This window comes from Coturnix japonica, chromosome 1 (genome assembly GCF_001577835.2).
Source record: "Coturnix japonica isolate 7356 chromosome 1, Coturnix japonica 2.1, whole genome shotgun sequence".
In the NCBI taxonomy this organism is placed as follows: domain Eukaryota; kingdom Metazoa; phylum Chordata; class Aves; order Galliformes; family Phasianidae; genus Coturnix; species Coturnix japonica.
The window spans coordinates 32,042,866-32,061,614 of NC_029516.1; the positions used below are offsets into that span (position 1 = coordinate 32,042,866).

Below are 18,749 nucleotides of genomic sequence, written 5' to 3' on the forward strand. Positions count from 1 at the left end.
TTGCAGGCTGCAGTGAATGGTGAAGGGAACAGGAGGTCAAGTGCATGAAGGAGGCTCTCAGGTGATGTTCAAGCCCAAGGAGGAATTTACCAGACTGATGTTTGAGTGGAGGGAAGCCTCTTCTCTGGGAGATGACAGAGGACGATTCCCATCTCAAACTAACTGTACAAATGCCCTCTCATGCCTCCTGACACCACAGCCATCACCAAGGGCACTGTCAGCCTGCTGCTGCCTGGGGCTACGTGGATCCCAGCTTCTGCCTTCTCCAAGCTTTGCTTCTAACACATCAGGCCAGCCCCAGCACAGTCCAGCAACTGTCTCAGCAGGTTCCACCATGCAGTTGGAGGAATGCTTATTTCTGGACATCCAAGGGACAGGAAATCTTAGTGACATCTAAACATCTACTTACTGCCGACACTAATTTAAAGATTATTTTGGAAGAAAAATCTGCCAGCGTGTCTTTACAACTCCTACATTTGACTCGAGCAAGTTCAGCTTACTCAACCATAACGGTTCAGGCTCACTGTGCTCAAGGATTCAAAGCACAATTAGAATAACTGAGGATGGCAGCACACTTACATTGATCACGTATTTCCCAGGCAAAAGGAGAAGGAAGTACTCGCCGTGCTCATTTGTTCTGTAGGGGCAGATGTGAGGCCTCCCTTTGGCTTCCACGATTGCGTTGGGAATAGGATTCCCATTTTTATCAGTAACCTGACCTTTGACTCCTATAAAAGAGGAAGAGGAAAGATAACAGCGTGTATTTGTGACAAGCCGCCCTCTCTGGCAAAGTCAGACTGTTTGCTGCTGGATGCACTTAAAGGCCACTTCAATGATTTCAAGTACATCTAATAATATCACCAGTACTTAAACCTTCCTGGAGGGAACTGAAACAAATTCCCTTCTGTTGCCATTAGTAGCTTCCCTTCCCCTGACTTGAGACAACAGCACTGTAATCATAGAATCATAGAATGGCCTGGATTGAAAAGGACCACAATGATCATCTCGTTTCAACCCCCCTGCTATGTGCAGGGTCACCAACCACCAGACCAGGCTGCTCAGAGCCACATCCAGCCTGGCCTTGAATGCCTGCAGGGATGGGGCATCCACAGCCTCCTTGGGCAACCTGTGCCAGTAATCTTTGCTTCTAAATCTCACTTGCTGAAAGCATCAAACATACTTGTTGGATGCATTCTCACAAACCACCCTAAAGTGAGGACTGTCAATAAGCAAAACAGTTGGACATTCATGGCAATGAAATGCGACAACAGCAACAGATTTATGCGAACTCTTTAACTCACTGCAAAATATCTCTGATTCGATAAGCAGATGTTCTGCCTCAGCTGTGAAGCGCAGACCCCACAAGCCCCTAAAAGGCCTTAAAAATACAAAATCCAAATAGCAAAGATCCTTGAAACATTGAGTGCATGCATGTACACATTTAGAGACCTTTGGACTGCCCCAGCGCAGCTTACTGAAAGGCCCATCCCTTACTCCTGCCCAGGCACACGTTCAGCCCCATGCAACACTGCAGGAGCACCTGCTGCCCCATGCCCAGCACAGCCATAGGCTGTCCACTCATTCCATCCCTGGGATGGAGTCCCAGGGATGCAGTACTCATCATTCAGGTCTTTCTCTGAATGCAGGAGCTCCCTGGTTTGAGCCCCACCACTGGCCCCATATGCTGGAACGTTCTTATTCTGCCCACTGGCCTTGTCTCCCAGCTCAGTTGGTACCCACCTAGGTGTACTTGCTTTATATATTCAACCAGAGCAACTCTATTGTCTCTCCAGAACTTCTCCAGCTGCTCTGCTGGAGGATATTTACAGCACGACAGCTCCAATGTGATTTCAAAACACTGTCCCCAGACATAGTTGTAATCTTGCATTCCACCTTAAAAGGAAAATAAAGCAAAGTGTTCAGCTGTAAAGAAGCACCAAAGGTCAAGCAAGATGAAAAAGGGGAGTGGAAAGTGTTCCTAATTGCATCACACCTGTAAGAAAATCAGCACATAAAGGAGACAAATTATCCCTCTGTGCCACACCTGTATTTACTGCTTCCTCTACCAGTATTTGGAGAGTTATTTGTTTTTTAAAGCACAGCAGTGTCTTGGAAATGAAGGCATTTACAGCTGAAGAAGGGGAGGTCTTTGACTCAAAAACTCACTAAGCTTTTCAAACTCTCCCAACCCAACTGAGATGGATTGATTCAGGGGTTGGCATCGAGTCTGCCTCTCTGAGCTGTCCCAAGAGCCCTTTAAGGCGCTGCCAAAGCAGCATTCAGGGCCAGAGTCCACAGGACCCACGTTCTATTTGGCCGTGCGTAAACAGAAATGAAAAAGATTTATTTCAGTAATTTTTTTTTTTTTTTTAAAGGGTAATATAAGTGCCAAAGATTTGTTTTCTTTCTGAAAGGAGAAGAGAGCTTCTCAACTTGGTGCCGGAGCAGCTGGCAATATATGAGTGCAATATATGCCCTGAGAAAGGACACGGACAGAGCCAGAGCAGACACTATCTCATTTCTCTCTTGACACTGCTAACCCGTGTCATGCTCAGGTAATCCCTGTTGGGGCTGGCTTACTCATTTCTCATTAGCTACTCCAATCGATCCTTGCAGTCACTGCCCTTATCATCAAAGATGGCAGAAGCAAAAGTATATCTGACATAGCTGGAAAAGTAGCATGAAGATTCTTACCTTCCAGCTGGTACCAGGAGTACCCATTGGTAATGCCATCTGGGAAGGTCGGTCTGCTGTCACACCCGATCCCTTTGTACATGCTGGCATGGTTGAAAGAGTAGGTTTTTGCCAGGTGAATAAAAACGTCATCATCTGGAGACCTGCTGTAACCATTTGATGTGCCAGTAACTGCAGAATGAAGACAGCCGTTGTGTAATTCTCTTTACTGATAAAACATACAGCACTGTCTTATACACAGGATAAGAACTTCACAAACAGTCATAGCACACAGTGAATTTTAAGATCCTATTTTGTCCTTTGATGTTTACCAAAACCTGCTCATCCCAACTCAAAAGCTGGAAAATACCTTGCAGAAAACCTTAAACATTTTGCTTTGGTAGAGCAAAAACTGCTAAAATGAATCAACTGGGGAAGAAAGGGCTTGTTCCAGTCTTACCTGAGTTACCGTTATCGAATGTGTAACTGGCAACCAGGGCACCCCCGTGCAGGTTTGCTGAAAGAACGAACGTCTCATTTTTTATCCAGTTGATCACTGCTTGAGTCTCTGGCTGAATGACGTTGTTGTTATTTTCAAAGGCGTCAGGAAAATTTCTGTTGAGATCTTCTCCGTTCTTATTGTACCTTAGGAAAGGGAGAAGGCACTCCTGTTACCATTTTGCCCGTGGACATCTCAACAGAACCAGCCCAACAGAACTTGAGAACTGGGCCATGCATGTAGACATTGAGAGACCTTTGGACTGCCCCAGCACAGCAAGTTGCAAGATGCAATGCTAGGTTACATTTTCTCATGCGAGGTTTTTTTTCCCCCTAGCACAGTACCTATTACAGCAAGCTATGCTTAGTCTAGTTTTTCCCCCTTACTAAATAGATCTGCATTCAGTATGAACTGTGAACACGAAGAAGGGTTACATAGTTCTCCAACTGAGAAAGATCTCTGTGGGTGGACAACTTCTTTTTTTTAGTAGTACTCTAAAGGCCTAAAGAGGTCATTGTGCTTCTATTCACAGCCTGGGTCTCCTGCCCAGAAGGTCAGGTCATTATATCCTTCTGACTAATTTTCTCTGACCACAGCACATACAAACATCTGCGTGACTCACTCTTCCAAAAACTGTCCTGTAACAGTGACTCTTCTGAACAGCAAAGGCCAAACTTAGTCCTAATACATCCACTGGGCTATTCTCTCCACTCAGTATGATTCAGCCTCTTTGCTTTCTCTAGCCATTACCCCACACCCATTTCCCTTACCCACTCCTGCCCTCACCTCAGCCACCCTTACCTTCCTCTTGAGTAATAACAATCGGGCACCACTGTAGCTTCAAACCCATCGGGGTTCATCGTTGGCATTATGTGAATCCGGGTATTATTGAGTAGCCGGGTAATAGTTGGGTCACGTCCATAGCTGGTCACCAGGTGGTCTATCAGATGGAGCAGGATTTCTCTCCCAACAGTCTGTAAAAGCAGCACAGGTTTTCTTTTAACTCTGCTGTAGAAATAATAAAAAATAAGCAAAAAAACATTCCAAACCCCACCACCTTATACATAAATGGCTGGAGTTTTTTCTATGGCTTTGGTTTTATGTGGATTACATAGGCATGAAGGAGCCTTCTGGTCAATACTGTTCTGTTCCGTGCTCTCCCTCCGATTACATTTAAGTTAATTTAAAAGATTAAAGGAGTCACTAGAAGGTTTTCACAAGGGTTTTAAACCCGGATCAACCAGAACTTTTTCTGTGATGGGAAACTGACTGTGTCAGCTACACCACTTAAATCCTGTGTAGATAAGGCACAGGCTTATCAAAACCTAAAACTGCAGAGGCTGCCTGTTAGGGATCATGTGGGCCTGGAAATGCAACGCTGCATCATCTCAGAGGCTCTGCAGAGTCAGCTCTGTGCCAGTGCCTGAGGGTCCCTGGGTCCTGTACATGAGCAGTGGTGCTGTGCATCACCACATGGCAGCAATTGCTGAGGAAGGAAGGAGACTCCTCTGATCTATCAGGGTGCTACACAGCCAGATTTTCGTCTTGTTCATCTCCTTTTCTGAGAAGTCAGCTTTAATACAGGCTCAAGAGAGGCTGAGTTCCAGTAAAGGGAATAGGGAGGCCCCACAGGCACTTCTGTTATACATTGTTACATGGCATTTTACTGTCATAAACACCAACATTGGGAAAACAGAGCAGGTATGTACAAATCCTTTGACAAAGATGGAAGAGCCTTTTTGATGTAACATTTCAATGAAGAAAGGGCAGTGGCAGAAGGAAGCTAAATACCTCTTTTTGTTCACATAAGCTCTGATAAGTCACAGAAACTGTTGGGACATCCCTCTCTTTGGTCTTCTCTGACAGATATCTGAGAGTTAAGACCCACGTCATTCCGTGCCAGCATCCAGCAGCACGGCACGTTCACTGCACCACGCTTTCCGGGAGCGCTTCCTATAGCAACATGACCCACGCCTCAAGGGAGCTGCAGCTTTCCTAATCTCAAGCTGGGATGGGAACAAATCAAGACTTGTAACTGGATGTGCTCTTGCAGATGGCTTATCTCCACTTTTCTCCAGGAATTGAGACTGTTAAATTACTGCAAGCTCTATTTCCAAGCTACGGAGTCTCAGTATCTTCTAGAAGAGTCCTGCACCACTAAGACTAAAGTAACACAAATAATTATCTCCTCCTAAACTGAGAAATGTGGTGTTACATTACTTATTTGTTCCTAATTTGATTATTACCTGCCAGTTTCTGAAGATCACCCCATCCACTGATCTGCTGGGGGAAGCAGCACCAACAAATGCATTGACTGTCCCAGTAACTACTGGTTCTTATTCTGGACTCTACAGCAAACGGATTTGGATGGGGGGAAAAAAGATACCCAACTTCCCACGTTGCTGGCAACTTTCAAATCAGCACGTGGGAGCCAGACCACTCCACAGGTCTGCTAACTTTACTCTGCGAGGTGTAAGGAGGTATGTGACAGAACCTGTCTTGTAGAAGCAGCTCAGCTCCAGTGCTGGGTGATAGACATCTTGGGAAGCAGGAAGGGCAGGGGGAAGAGAGGAGGGGAGAGATGTCAGCCAGAGCATGGCCCTGGGCATCAGAGATAAAGCAAGCAGACTCAGAGAAACAAGAACAGCCCTACCACACACAGGGAGCTGAACTGCAGGCAAGACTGGGCTGCTCCATGGAGGGAGTGGGAAAGAGCCCCTGGTCCTACACTACTTCTCCTCAGTGTCTGGTGAGAAAAGTACTCTCAAGATTTAAATAAATAAATAAATAAAAAAGAGGTAGAGAAGCAGAAAAAGAAAGGGAAAGATGCAGAAAGAGAAGGTGGCTGAAAAAGGATAATGTTCATAAATAACGGTGGTTCAGCAGTGCTTGATGTATGATGTACTTGGTAATTCAGAGTTAAGTCCAGGCTTATTTACACATAGAGCACTAAACAATCCTATGCTATAGGATCCCCTGCATAGCTATTGCCATATCCAAGTACCGAGTACCAGAACAATTCAGCTACCACCTGCCACAGAGGGTACTCTGAACTCTGTGTATTAACATTCAGCTTTGGTAGAACAACAGAAGCGAATTGCTTTGATCCAGAGTACCTCAGATTTCTTGACAAGGCACATGTGGAGGTGCTTGAAGGAAGGGGAAGACTTAGTTTGAGAAAGCATAGCTCCAGTTTTGATCAAGCATTCAGAAAGCACCTAATGCCCAGCCAACATTTACCCTGACACTGGGGATTTCAGCTGTACCTGTGGAACCAAGCTACAAGCTTTTTATTATTATTATTTTTAAACTTAAAGGACTTCAAATAAATCTAGATATGCCGGAGGCAAGATGCTGACAGTAACATCAAGGACAGACACCTCAACATGCCTCTCATCTAATACACAGATGTGGGGAGCAGAGCAAAGATTTCACGCCTTTGGCTTTAACTGCATTATTCCAATGGCTCTCATCCAGGTGTACTGTTTTGCCATAGCTCAGATGAGCCCTTTTCCCCACCCCTAGGGACAGTCAGGTGTTAAGATTCTCTGCTACTTTCAGATACCCAAGTTTCTTTGTGTGCCCCAGAGGGAGAGAGTCATTAGAAAAGGCTTTCAGTGATCCCCAAGTGAAGTCTTGAATGCAGAGCCACGTGTGTGTTGTAGGACATGGATCTGCAGAGCAGGGTGTGACTGTCCTTCCTGTAAACACGCAGTTTAAACCTACTGACAGTCACTTCTGACACAGCCGGGTCAGCACCCAGCTCAGGTGCTGAAGCATTTAGAGAAGCCTGAGCTGCAGCTCATTAAAAGATTAAGGTTAGCTATGACTGTACCTGTGCCCTAACGCTTCACTCTATCACCTCTGTTTTTAAAGCACTTTTATTACCCCATGGTACAGACCTAATGCCAGGGCACTATGGGTGGATAGACTCTGCCCATCTTTAAACATCAAAATTCTTTCCTTAAACATGGCCTGTTTTTTTTTTTTCAGTTGAACTATGTTGAAAGAGATCCAACCCATCAGGTAGGACCTGTTTGGGAACAGCGCAGCCCTGCCACCTCTCCTTGCTCCAGCCCCAACTCCCATACAGACCCACCTCAGGGAGCAGCATTACAGCAGAGAAACCAGCAGCCCTCAGGCTTATCGCTAAGATGCCACACATGTAAGACATTCTTTTTTAACACTTGTAGAGCATTAATTATTATGCACAGCTGTGACACACCCCACTATGTTTGTCCTACTTTACTAAAATCCACCAGTCTTAAAGGCACCGTTTGTGCAGATGCCATTTGGCACACACCCATTTCTTTCTACAGCAGCGATCACCATGGAAATACCACGTGTAGGGACTGCAGTTTGTTTTACAACTGAAGGAAGTAGCAGCACAACACCAGCCTGCTTTTGAACTAACAGCTGGCAGGAGTTTCTGCCTGGGCAAATTCTGATCTGCACAGCTTTCACATGGCTGAGATATGGGTCACTGCTTTTCCCATTCAGGAGGGTGAGAGTCAAGATCAGAAAGGAACTGAGGGCAGGCAGCAGCTCTACCTGTGTTGAAATAGATCTCAGCAGCATCGTGCTGTCTTAAAGTGAGGTTAAAAACCAGGTTCAGTTGCTGGGAATTTCAAAATGCCTCATGCCTCCAACTTTCTTTATACAGTATCTGCTGATACTGAAAGCAGGTAGAAGATAGCTCCCTATATATTAAATATGTATAATATATCTTGTACAATATGGATAAAGGACAGCAGAACACGTCCTGAGAATTCATTATAGCACATTTTACAGTATATGGATGCAACCTTTTGCCCAGCCTGGTGATTAAAAATAACATCTTACCATATGGGGATATTATGATAGCACAAACACAGCTCCCATTCACCCCTGGAAATGAAGTCACAACATCCTACAAAAGATTCACTGCTTTTTTATCCCCCTGTTGTTTTGTTTTTGAGAGCTCCAATTATCACAAATACAGCTACTCCAATCTGGAAACCCTTCTATGGAGATGTCCATAACAACATGGGGTATAGCTGCATGAACCTAAATCACGAGTCAAGCCAGTAATAAAAGCACTCTTTCCTTCCAGGTAGTCTGGTCCAGGCCCACCAATATACAATGAAAGAGACAAAATACAGCTGAACTAAGTTATCAGAAGGGGATGGTTTCAGAGAAGGATGGCATGAGTACTATCACCCTGGAAAAGGGATGAATTCCGTGATGCTACTGCTTGTTGTAAGTGTGCTCCTCTAACTACACATCTGTGTAATACGCTACAGAGAACAAGCAGTAACACATAGATAGTTTACACTCCGTTTGGATACGCTTTCCCTTAGAGTTCTTCTAAATATAAATGGTTTAGAAAGAGCCTACTAATGAAATCCCGAGGCTTAGCTGTGCACTCAGCAGTACTGCTGGTCAAAAGCTGCACGTCTCAAAGCGTCTGGGGATTTGGCATCGGTCACTGTGACAAGGAATGAGTTTTTCCCCAAAGAGGAATGTGCAACTGTATACATAGAATAGGAACTCTTTCAACGAGAGCACAGCCCTGGGACAGGAGAGGGCTGAGGGCTGCTGCCTAATTCACAATGAGCTGCAACTGAAAAAAAGATAAAGAAAACCACCCCAACAACCAAAAATACAGTAAGTCACATTGCTGCTCCCTACAGAGAAGAACAGCTGAAAACCAAACCAGACAAAGCTCTAATTTGCTTCAAGCTGCTTGAATCAAAGCACTGATTCGGGACTTCAAACACAGGGACTACCACTGTAACGAACAGGCCTCAGAGCAGCAGGAAACTTTCCTTGTCTACAGCAAACTTCACCAACATTTCACAGGCCTATGCATTTTGTGCAGCCTATTAGTGCCATTTTGATTCAAATCCAGCACGGTTCAAAGTGACAGAACGATCTCTAATCATCAGCTTTAGTTTGGCTTAGGCTAAATAAGAAGTACTGCTAAAAATGCTGTCCAACTTCATTCAAGCACAGAAACAATGGGAAAAGTCTCCTGTTGCACCTCTGGGGATGTAGGGCAAAAGTTCGCTCTATTTGGCAATGGCTGTCATGAGACAAAATCATTCAGCTTTGGCCAGCCATGTTTTATGCTATATATAAAAAAAAAACCCTTAACCTACTCTAAACATAACCTTCCCAATTCTGATAGAAGTGCTCTATTCCTAGTGTTATGTACTCTGTCTATTTTAATGGAGCTTCCCTGTTTGGCAGTCCCCCAAGTAACCCAGGTTTTCCCTTCAGCAGCACATGAGAACAGTCTGTGCACACACAGTTCAGGCTTTCCAGTGCTTTTAGGAGAAGCCCACTGACTGAATCAAAGATGAGCGCCGTCTGTATTATTGTGACAGCTTAAAGGGGGAGTGTCAGCAATAGAACTGAATTTCCTCGCTGTGTACCACTAATGGAAAGCATCTCTGAAGCACAAGAGGAACTCAGAGATCAATGAGGCTACAGCCTTGCAATCTGAAGTTATGAAAGCCTGTGGAACACAAGTTGGAGCTTGTCATACAGTTAATGAAAAACTTATCTGCTTAATCTATTATAGGGGAAGCTGAATCCTTCCCCAGTGACTAGTCCAGCAGAATCTTAGATTATGGGAATAAATATTCAAATTCTCCAATGCTTGTCTATACGAGGAATTCATTTCCTGCCATATGAAACACATTTATGGTCAGACTGAAAAAACAAACACCAACTGCGTATGATATCCATGCACAAAGAAAGGCAAAGGTTGGGGGCCTGACAAGGAGGATCAGCCTTAATTCTGGAACCTTTCCTAGGTGTGTGGTTGGTCTGATGAACAAGCCAGAATGAACCTCATTAGAGAGTCACATACTACAGCACCTAATACTCCAGCACTGTTAGCTCAAGGAATAACACTTCTGTGTGAACAGCACTTAGATATTTTGCTTCATTTGTTATAAAGTTAACTTAAAAAAATCTAGATTGTAGATGGCAAGCCAGGTTGCCTATTCTCTAGCAACACCTAACCATGTAAGTACATAAACTTTGAGCATCTCCACAGCCAAAGTTTCTTATGCACATCTCAGTAGGCAGCAAGAGTAGCAGGAGTGCCTCACTGTGAACACCTCAAAAGGAGAAGCAGCAGGAATCTGCCCTTCTACAGTCCAGTTCCAGCAGATTTGAAACTCTGGACAAGATGGCATTCTCCCCTCCAACTCCTTTCCACCAAAGCTGGCTCATCTGTAGCCAGTCTTGAAGCTTTCTCTGGCAGCCTGTAGGGACTGTCACACACAGCTGCAATCCCTAGGCACCCTGCACTCCTCTGCTGACACACAACAGGTTTCAGGAGCTGCAGGCTCTGCAATGGGCATCCAGTACCACTTAAACATTTGAGGATGTGAATCAGCTTACTCCCACACAAGAGTTAAATCCCAGAGCAGTCAGACTCCCAGCACTTTGAGCATAGCCACTGTTAAACCAGGTGAAACTAGTTGGACTCAGGGAAAATTCTTGGCATGGAATATCACAAGTGCCTGTAGGCATGCAAGTGCTCAGACACAGTATTGATAATAGAAATAGCTTGTGATCTGTAATGCTTTACACTGGATACACTTCCAAAACCAAGGAAAACAGATGAGTATTCATCTATTCATCTAGTATTCAGTCTAGTGTATAAAGACAAGTTTTGCCACTTCTGTGTTGAATTCATTAGCCTTAACATTAAAGTCTACACAGAAATATGTTAGCTTAATTTTATCCAAAACATACCTAATAAGAGCAGGGAAAAATAAAGGAATAAAGAAAATAGAGGGCAAGAAAAGATCAGAGAGAAGAGTGAAGCTTGCAGTCTATTAAAATTTACGTATTACTCCTGGAAATCTCACAATCACCATTATTCTTCTTTATCGTTAATAAATTAGCATTATTTCCAAAGCAAGTTAAGTTGCTTTGCTTTTGTATTCATCGTGTTATCTTAGGTAAATGTACGTAGTCCTAGCTTAAGGTTATTAAGAGAATCTGCCTCCCTAAAAATGTATTTGGTGGCTCACAATAATTATTTTTCACTCTTAGGATGGATTTGAAGAGTTCCATCAGCCATACTTCATCTCTGGCTGGTAATAAGCAGACCATTACATCTGATTCATTGCCAGTAAAATTAAACCTCTAGGTTTATTCTTATGGAGAAGACAAAATCCTTTCTGTTTGAGAGGTCTTAGATGTAACGATGGGAGGTCTCCCAAAACACTTCTGCCAGAGCAAAGGAACTTTGTTCTTGAAATTCATTGAGGATATTTCTTGACAAAGATCTAATAAGTGTGTATTTTGATAAAATAATTGTGTATTTCAAATAATAAGCCTGAGATAAGTTCACCTTAAACTTTTGGTAAATATAATTGATACAAGTGACATTGCAAAAGTTGAAACGTACCTCATCCCCATGCATATTAGCAACATACTTGAATTCTGGAATGCCAATCTTATGTTGGGTTGGAAACCTTCCCAGAACAAGAACCCACAGGTCTCTACCTTTAAGAGGGGAAGGGGAAAAGACAATTTTTTAAACAAAGTACAAAATGAGGCAAGTCTTAAAGAACAAAAAAAGTACACAAGAGCCGGTCATCAAGAAGACCAACAAGTTCCCATATTTCATAATTGCACAGACGATCCCATAATAGCGCTTTCAAGTCCAATTATTTATAGGAATACTTGTTAAATTAGTCATAGGAACAAATGTTCTGTCTTCCAACTGAAAGCGTGCTGTGAATCCTGAAATGTCAAGAACATTTAAATAGCGGTAGAAAATAGGTTTGGAGGAAAAAAATATTTTTCTAATCAAATTCTACAGTCAAGACTGTCAATCAAGTTAATCAAGCAAATACACAGTATTCAGACTTATTACAGTATAAGTATTAAGTATTCGTACTTATTACAAAGAACAAACTTTTTTCTTTCTTTCCCCCTAATTAAAGACTAGGTAAGAAAAGCTGAACACATACATGAATTACTGCTCAGGGAAAAAATACAAAGGACACGGCATGCACAGAAACATGTCCCAAAAATTCACAACATAAGAATTAGCAGCAACAGAAAGAGCGTTAGTTAAGATCAGTAAGGATGCACAGGAAGCTGAGTTTTATTTAAGTAATAAAATAAGTAAATATTTTGGAAGTCCTAATTTAAAATGGGAGAGGGCATTTTTGTTGTTGTTATTATTGGTAGCGATATTGTGGCATTTCAGAGCTCTTCTATGGAACTGTGCTTCCCACTAGGCAGCACAGTAAATGGCAGCAAAGAAACTGGACCAGTTCCTTGTTAGCATCAGTCACAGCCTGTGGGCTGCTAATGGCCTTGCATGCATATTGCCTGCCCCCAGCTCTCACACACTGCTCAGTGGGACCTATGAGCTATCTCCAGGGAGTCCAGCTATTATTATTTATCAGCAAGAACAGCTATAAAGAGCATTACTTCCTACACTACTGTGGATCTACAACCCTCCTGGTCCAGCTGCAAGGAGCCAGTTACACAGCTAAAAAGAAAACAGGAGTGCTGCACCAACTGTACTATCTTAGCAAACGGAGATAGATGTTGAACCAGAAGTACTACAAGATGCACTGAAATAACTGTGAACTGACTAAAACTGAAGGCAGCGGTTGCCAAGCTAAGCTCACTTCACAGGTTGAGTTGGAATCTCAGGTTAATTAGGATCAGGAAGCTATGAGACAGCAATGCCAGCAGACAGACTGAACAAGGAGTGCTGCCAGCATTCCCTAGTTGTACACAGTCACTTCAAAGACAGTGACCCAATCCTTACATACACAAGGCTGAGAGATGCCACCACCTACACACACTACAAAGGATAACGTGAGCAAGCAGTCATCCAGAACATCCAGAAATGAGTTTGTAGTAAGTGCTTTGGTGAGAAAAACTCAACTTCGTTGCATGCAGAGCCAATGTTTCATTAATAATAGTAACAAAAATAAGAGTTCAACTTCTGTAAGTCTAGACAAGATACAGAGTGAAGAAGCCGAAGATACCAGCTTTTATGCACATCTTCCTTCAAACAGAAAAGAGGAAGGAAGCACCAGCACCCAGAACCCTGTTCCTTCTCTCCTCCAAAACCCAGAGGTCCCTCCCAACCCCAGCCATTGTGCAATTCTGTGGAAACAGAACAAGTCCCAGCTCTCTCTTCTAGATGGAAGTGAATATAGTTAAGCTGTAGATCACTTATTTCCTACAGAGGAGGCATACACTTTCTGTAAGGTTACAGATCCATCCAACTCCAGAACTGCCTATTATCAGAGTGAGCACCAAGCACACAGGCATGTCTTCGAAATAGCTTAGAGACAGCAGGTTGAGTGTATTACATGTCAGAAGCCCTCTCAGAGGAAATGAAATACATGCCAATCAAAAGCATTAGTTTCCTCAAATCTTTTCTCATTTCCCATACAAACATAAAGCAGTGACCTAAAAGGTGAAGCAGTTGAAAGTGGAATCGAGACTTCAAGCCAACCAATATACTAATCATGTCTGCATTACTTTCCTATATCTAATTATGTAGCATATGAAATACCCAACCAGTTACAATAGACAAACAGTACTGTAGTCCCAAGAAGGGCAAGGATCTTCTCACCAATAACCAGATATTGAGACTTGCCTCTGCTTCCTTTCACACTAAACAAGACCATCAGGTCTATCTCAAATCTGACTAAGGGCAACACGCACATCCATTGCATTTCCATTGGGAAACTTGTTGCAGCACCTCACCACCCTCTGAATAAAGGATTTCCTCCTGACATCCAGTCTAAATCTATTCTCTTATAGTTTAAACCATTATATCTTGTCCTGTCACTGCATTCACTGACAAAGAGTCCTTCCCCAGCCTTCCTGTAGGCCCCCTTTAGGTACTGGAAGGCTACAATGAGGTCTCCCTAAAGCCTTCTCTTCTCCAGGCTGAACAATCCCAGCTTCCTCAGCCTATCTTCATAAGAGAGGTGATCCAAACCTCTGATCATCCTCAAGGACCTCATGGGAAGCAGAAGGAAGAGCTAAGTATAGACTAGCATTAAGTACTGATCTAAATTGGTTTTTCTAGCATGAATGTTTAATCTGTTTATAGTTTGTGTGCATGAGGGCCATCATAATGATAAACACTCCCATGACCTGAGACATCAATTATTTTCCTAGCACTTCCAGCTTGTGAGAAGCATTAAGCTTACCATTAACAATTAAAATAAATTCCTGGGTCTGCTCAGCCTGCAGTACTGGATAATGCACCTATAAGGGATGATGTAAGATTCTTTCCATATACAGTAATTCACTGCATATAAGAAGATTCAGCAGATAATGTTTCCTTTAATCAGTAAACCCTAGATAACACTGTTTTCATAGCTGAAGTGAACAGCTAAGCCACCTCCCATGCTTTGCATCAACTGAACATATACTGAGAAACCATTCCTCACTGCCAAACCAGAAATGATTTCAGCCAATCATTGAACTACACTGCAAATAATCAAGACAAACTTGCATTTGTAATTGTGTTGGAGCAAAGCCCGATTACACAGTTTCTGGTAGGGTGAGCAGATTTATTGATAAGTTTTCTAACGTGGCCATGCAACATTCACGACACGGTATCAATATTCTAAACAGAACCATAAAAACTGGGAATTAAAACGGAGAACTGAAACCAATCTCCTGAACAAGTGAGAAAGAAACCAGATTATTTGTAGGCCTTGCAGCCTGGATTACACTCCCTGTTTTGTTCTGAAGTTTACTTCTGCTATTCTTCTCTTTGTTCTTTATAGTTCCATTTATGAAAAGGAGTTATTCCAAAGGCAGTAGTAGCTAGGAAGTGAACTAACTAGACAATGCGCTATCCATACCCCACAGACCCTTAACATTGCTGCAGATCCTATCCATGAGGCACCTCCCTTCCTAAGAAGGAACAAGGCAGGGAGAAGAGGAAGACCAATGCTAATTAAGACACGAAGCCCCAAACCAGATCGTGCTGGCTCCAGATCTAACTAAAAAGTTATCTGAGTAGTACAGCACTGAGCATAGGTCATGCAAAACTTATTCTAACTCTGACTGGAAAGTTGAACGTTTAGATGTCTAAATCAAAGCCTCGGGTATGAATCTATGTGGATCCATTTTCGTTGCCTATATATAAAAAAAAAGCAAGATGCAAGCCTAAGAAAAAAGACAGGATGATACCAGTCATTATCTAAATCAAAGTAAGGACCTCGAGCAATACCCTTGAGATTTTAAATAAGCCACAACAATTTACATTTCTTTCTATTTCATATCCTCTTTCTTAAGCAGAAGCAGTAAGTTTTTCCTCATGTTTGACAAGAAGTAGCAAATCATCAGGGTGGTTTATCCATAAACACGCATCTTTCAACTCCAGGAGCAACCATGTTAGTATGTATAGAGCAGTTAAATAGAAGGTATAAACAACTTTGTCGTAATTCTTCAGATTGCTCTGCACCACTGGTATTTCAGCAATCTTGACAACTTAACCTAGCAGGGCTTCATTCTATTGTGCACCGCACAAATTGCTTAAACATATGTTTCTGTTCCCTAAAACATACAATCAAAGCAGTGCAAGATAAGAAGCGAAAGGGGACTAAACAGGCAAGGTTTTGATCTATGACAGCATAATAGGGTGGTGGTAACACCTTAGGCATAGCTTGTATCGTAGCAATCATACTCAATTCCAGTTTAAGCAGAAGAGCTTCAGCCTGGATTCCACTATGAGAACAGTCATGAAATAAACATACCAGCTGATGTAGGAGCTTCCACTGCAAAAGCAGCCGCTACTATAATTATGGTTTGACAGAAGAAAGAGAAACGATGCAAATAACTGCCACATGCATTACTTATACAAAACACTGCGGGGAGACAGGATGGTACGAGCTGCTCCTTGGTAAGTTCTTCTGTAGATACACCACAATTCCCACACAATCTCTCAAACACACTTTAATCCTCTTTAACATTGCATACTAATATTGGAAGCATTTCCTTAACTGTGGCAACCTTCTGCTATGTCTCTGGGTATTCCATTCTAGTATGCAACACTAGTGTAAATCCAAATTAACTATTACCATGCAAGATGCGAAGACATCTTGACAGCTTTCTTTTTATTGCAGAAATATGCCAGGGTATCTTACAAACAGCACGGGACACCTCTTTTCTGAGGCTTTAACTACTCAGATTTGCCATCACGAATCCAAGCTGGAAAATCTAAAGCTATTTTGTCTCTGCAAGAGGATTGCCCGACAGCACACACAGCTTGATTCAGACTCCAACAGAAGTTGAGAGGTAGCAGCACGTTGAATGATTTTGGTTACATAAATAATCAGGGTGACTGATACAGTAGTACTGCAGAAATAGCATTATAGTCATGAGCAAATATGAAAGCTTAAGCCAGCCAGACTGTTGTATAAAGCATCTTTTAGACTACAGTAAGTAAAAAAATAAAGTATCCTGCAGGGATATAAACTTTGTAAATTATCAGCCAGTAGAAGGCAGCTGTGTTTGCTCAGAAAACAGACATTCTAGATGTACAGTTTATACTCTGAATAACCTGCATACCTGAACGAAGGGCCAGACAGATGCATAAGCAACTGCAGGACTGCATCAGTTTATCCTCGCTGTCAGTGTACCATATTCACATGGTCTACTGAGGTAGAAAGGATTATCTGAAGGCTTGGACTGGATTTCCATTAGTAATGAATGACAAAACTCATATCCCAAGAGAAGCTATGACACTTAAAACATAAGAAACTCCTCAAGGTATTTTGAAGTATTAAAGACAGATCAGTCACACACATTATTCACGCAAGTGTAACAGTATTCAGTGTGGTGCACGTGTAGGCAGAACAAACCTAAGAGATCCTCAGATAACATTAGATTACTGTGCCCAACCCATACCCCAAAAATCAATAGCACTTCATATCCTGGGAGAGGGGGCAAAGGTCTTGCTACTTGCTTTGCTTTCCCAAGTACCTTGCTTAATAAAGAAGCTGTAAAAGAGATCATACTTCACAAGAACTATTCTAGCCACGCTGTTCCTAATAGGGTTGCAGTCAAGAGTGAAAATCATCCATAGGGAAGCAAATGCTTAATTGATGTACTTACTACCCATGCTGTTTCAAGGTGTTAGGAATACCCTGTACTATTTCTACTTGTCAACCTTCAAGTGATACAGACTGTCTCATTTCTGTCAGTTGGCAGTATTTCTCAAGACACAAAGGATTAGAAAGGTTCAACCAGAGAACATTGACAGTTACTGTGCTGATGATGCTGTTTGACTTCTTGCTTCTGGTCTCTTCCATTGCATCCTTTCTTAGAGGCTTATGGCTATCTCTGAAAAGAATGCATATGTCTGAAGGTTATATATAACAAAAACAATAACGTCTCTATATTCAATAAGCACCTGTTTCCAGAGACTGAATAAGCCAATTCAATTTAGAGTCAGCAAGTGATAAGCAAGATTGTAGGAATAACCTCAGATACTGTTCATTTGTAATCAAAGCATTTGAGAACAGAAGGGGGTCAGAACAGCACATAGTTCTTGCTTATCTGCCTAAAGATTAACACATCTTTGGTTGACCGTGACACCTATAGCTGCTTCAGCAATTTCATGGGACTTGTATCTTATGATAACAATCCTCCGTTTCCCACATATACGTGACTCATCATGCAGTACCATTTCTAGTTCGTATAATCATTCTGACAATACTCTTGATATTTAAAAACATGGAAAATTGCCAACACAGGGCAGATTCTACAACAGCACCTTGTATATGAACGCAAGAAATAGAAATACATTTTAGAAAGATCCAAACAAAAACAACCCAGAAGGGAATACTGTTTTTAAACTCACATACACTAATCCCATTCAGTGTTGGTCACTGAGGGGAAAACTCCATGGACACATAGAATTACACTAAATAGGCATTCTCTGTTATTTACACTCCTTGCTTTCATATTCATTCCCAGAAACCAAACAGACTGTTCTTCCTCTTCACCAACTCCTGCTTCTATTAGCACAGGATCTTTAAACCACATTTACAGACGTGCAATTTATATTATTTTCTGAGAAAAGTGTCAAATAGAACTACTCTAGTACTAGTACTACTCTAGTAGTTTTCAGAAAAGCAACTGTATCCGTAGTATAAAGAAATACTATAAATTCACAGTAATACCACTGGATTATCACAACCAAAGTGATTGCTTATAATGCAAGCCAGGCACAACAAGGGGGATGGTTTCAGTGTAATTTATCCAGATTAAACAGTTTTATTTGGCCTAGGTTTTCTGTTTGTTTGTTTTTAAAAGCCAAAGGCAGAGGAGGCCAAAACTATTCCTGCCACTCGAAGCCAAGAGAGGGAGAAGAAAGCTAGAAGGACTCCATAGGCTGTTGCTCCTAGATGGCTCTCAAGTCACTAGTATACTTGGAGGCCTTGGTGTGTTGATGTACCTTGCCAAGAGACTTGCTCAGCATATCTCCTTCAGCATCCTTGGCATCTCTAGACATTGTATTTGGTGCTTTTTTTTTTTTTTTTTTTAAATCAAGCTGTTTGGACAGGAA

At 42.2% G+C, this 18,749-nt stretch overlaps 1 protein-coding gene across 1 annotated transcript in view; it reads right to left on the reverse strand.

The window, feature by feature from the left end:
* The window catches only part of CPM (carboxypeptidase M), a 30,536-nt gene that overhangs the window by 2,688 nt on the left and 9,099 nt on the right, over positions 1 to 18,749 (reverse strand). Inside the window, exons 3-8 of the mRNA XM_015856241.2 lie at positions 11,586 to 11,683; positions 3,974 to 4,146; positions 3,134 to 3,318; positions 2,695 to 2,865; positions 1,741 to 1,893; positions 580 to 728 (exon numbers count right to left, since the gene is read on the reverse strand). Coding sequence (XP_015711727.1) covers positions 580 to 728; positions 1,741 to 1,893; positions 2,695 to 2,865; positions 3,134 to 3,318; positions 3,974 to 4,146; positions 11,586 to 11,683 — 929 coding nt within the window. The remainder of the gene's footprint in view (positions 1 to 579; positions 729 to 1,740; positions 1,894 to 2,694; positions 2,866 to 3,133; positions 3,319 to 3,973; positions 4,147 to 11,585; positions 11,684 to 18,749) is intronic.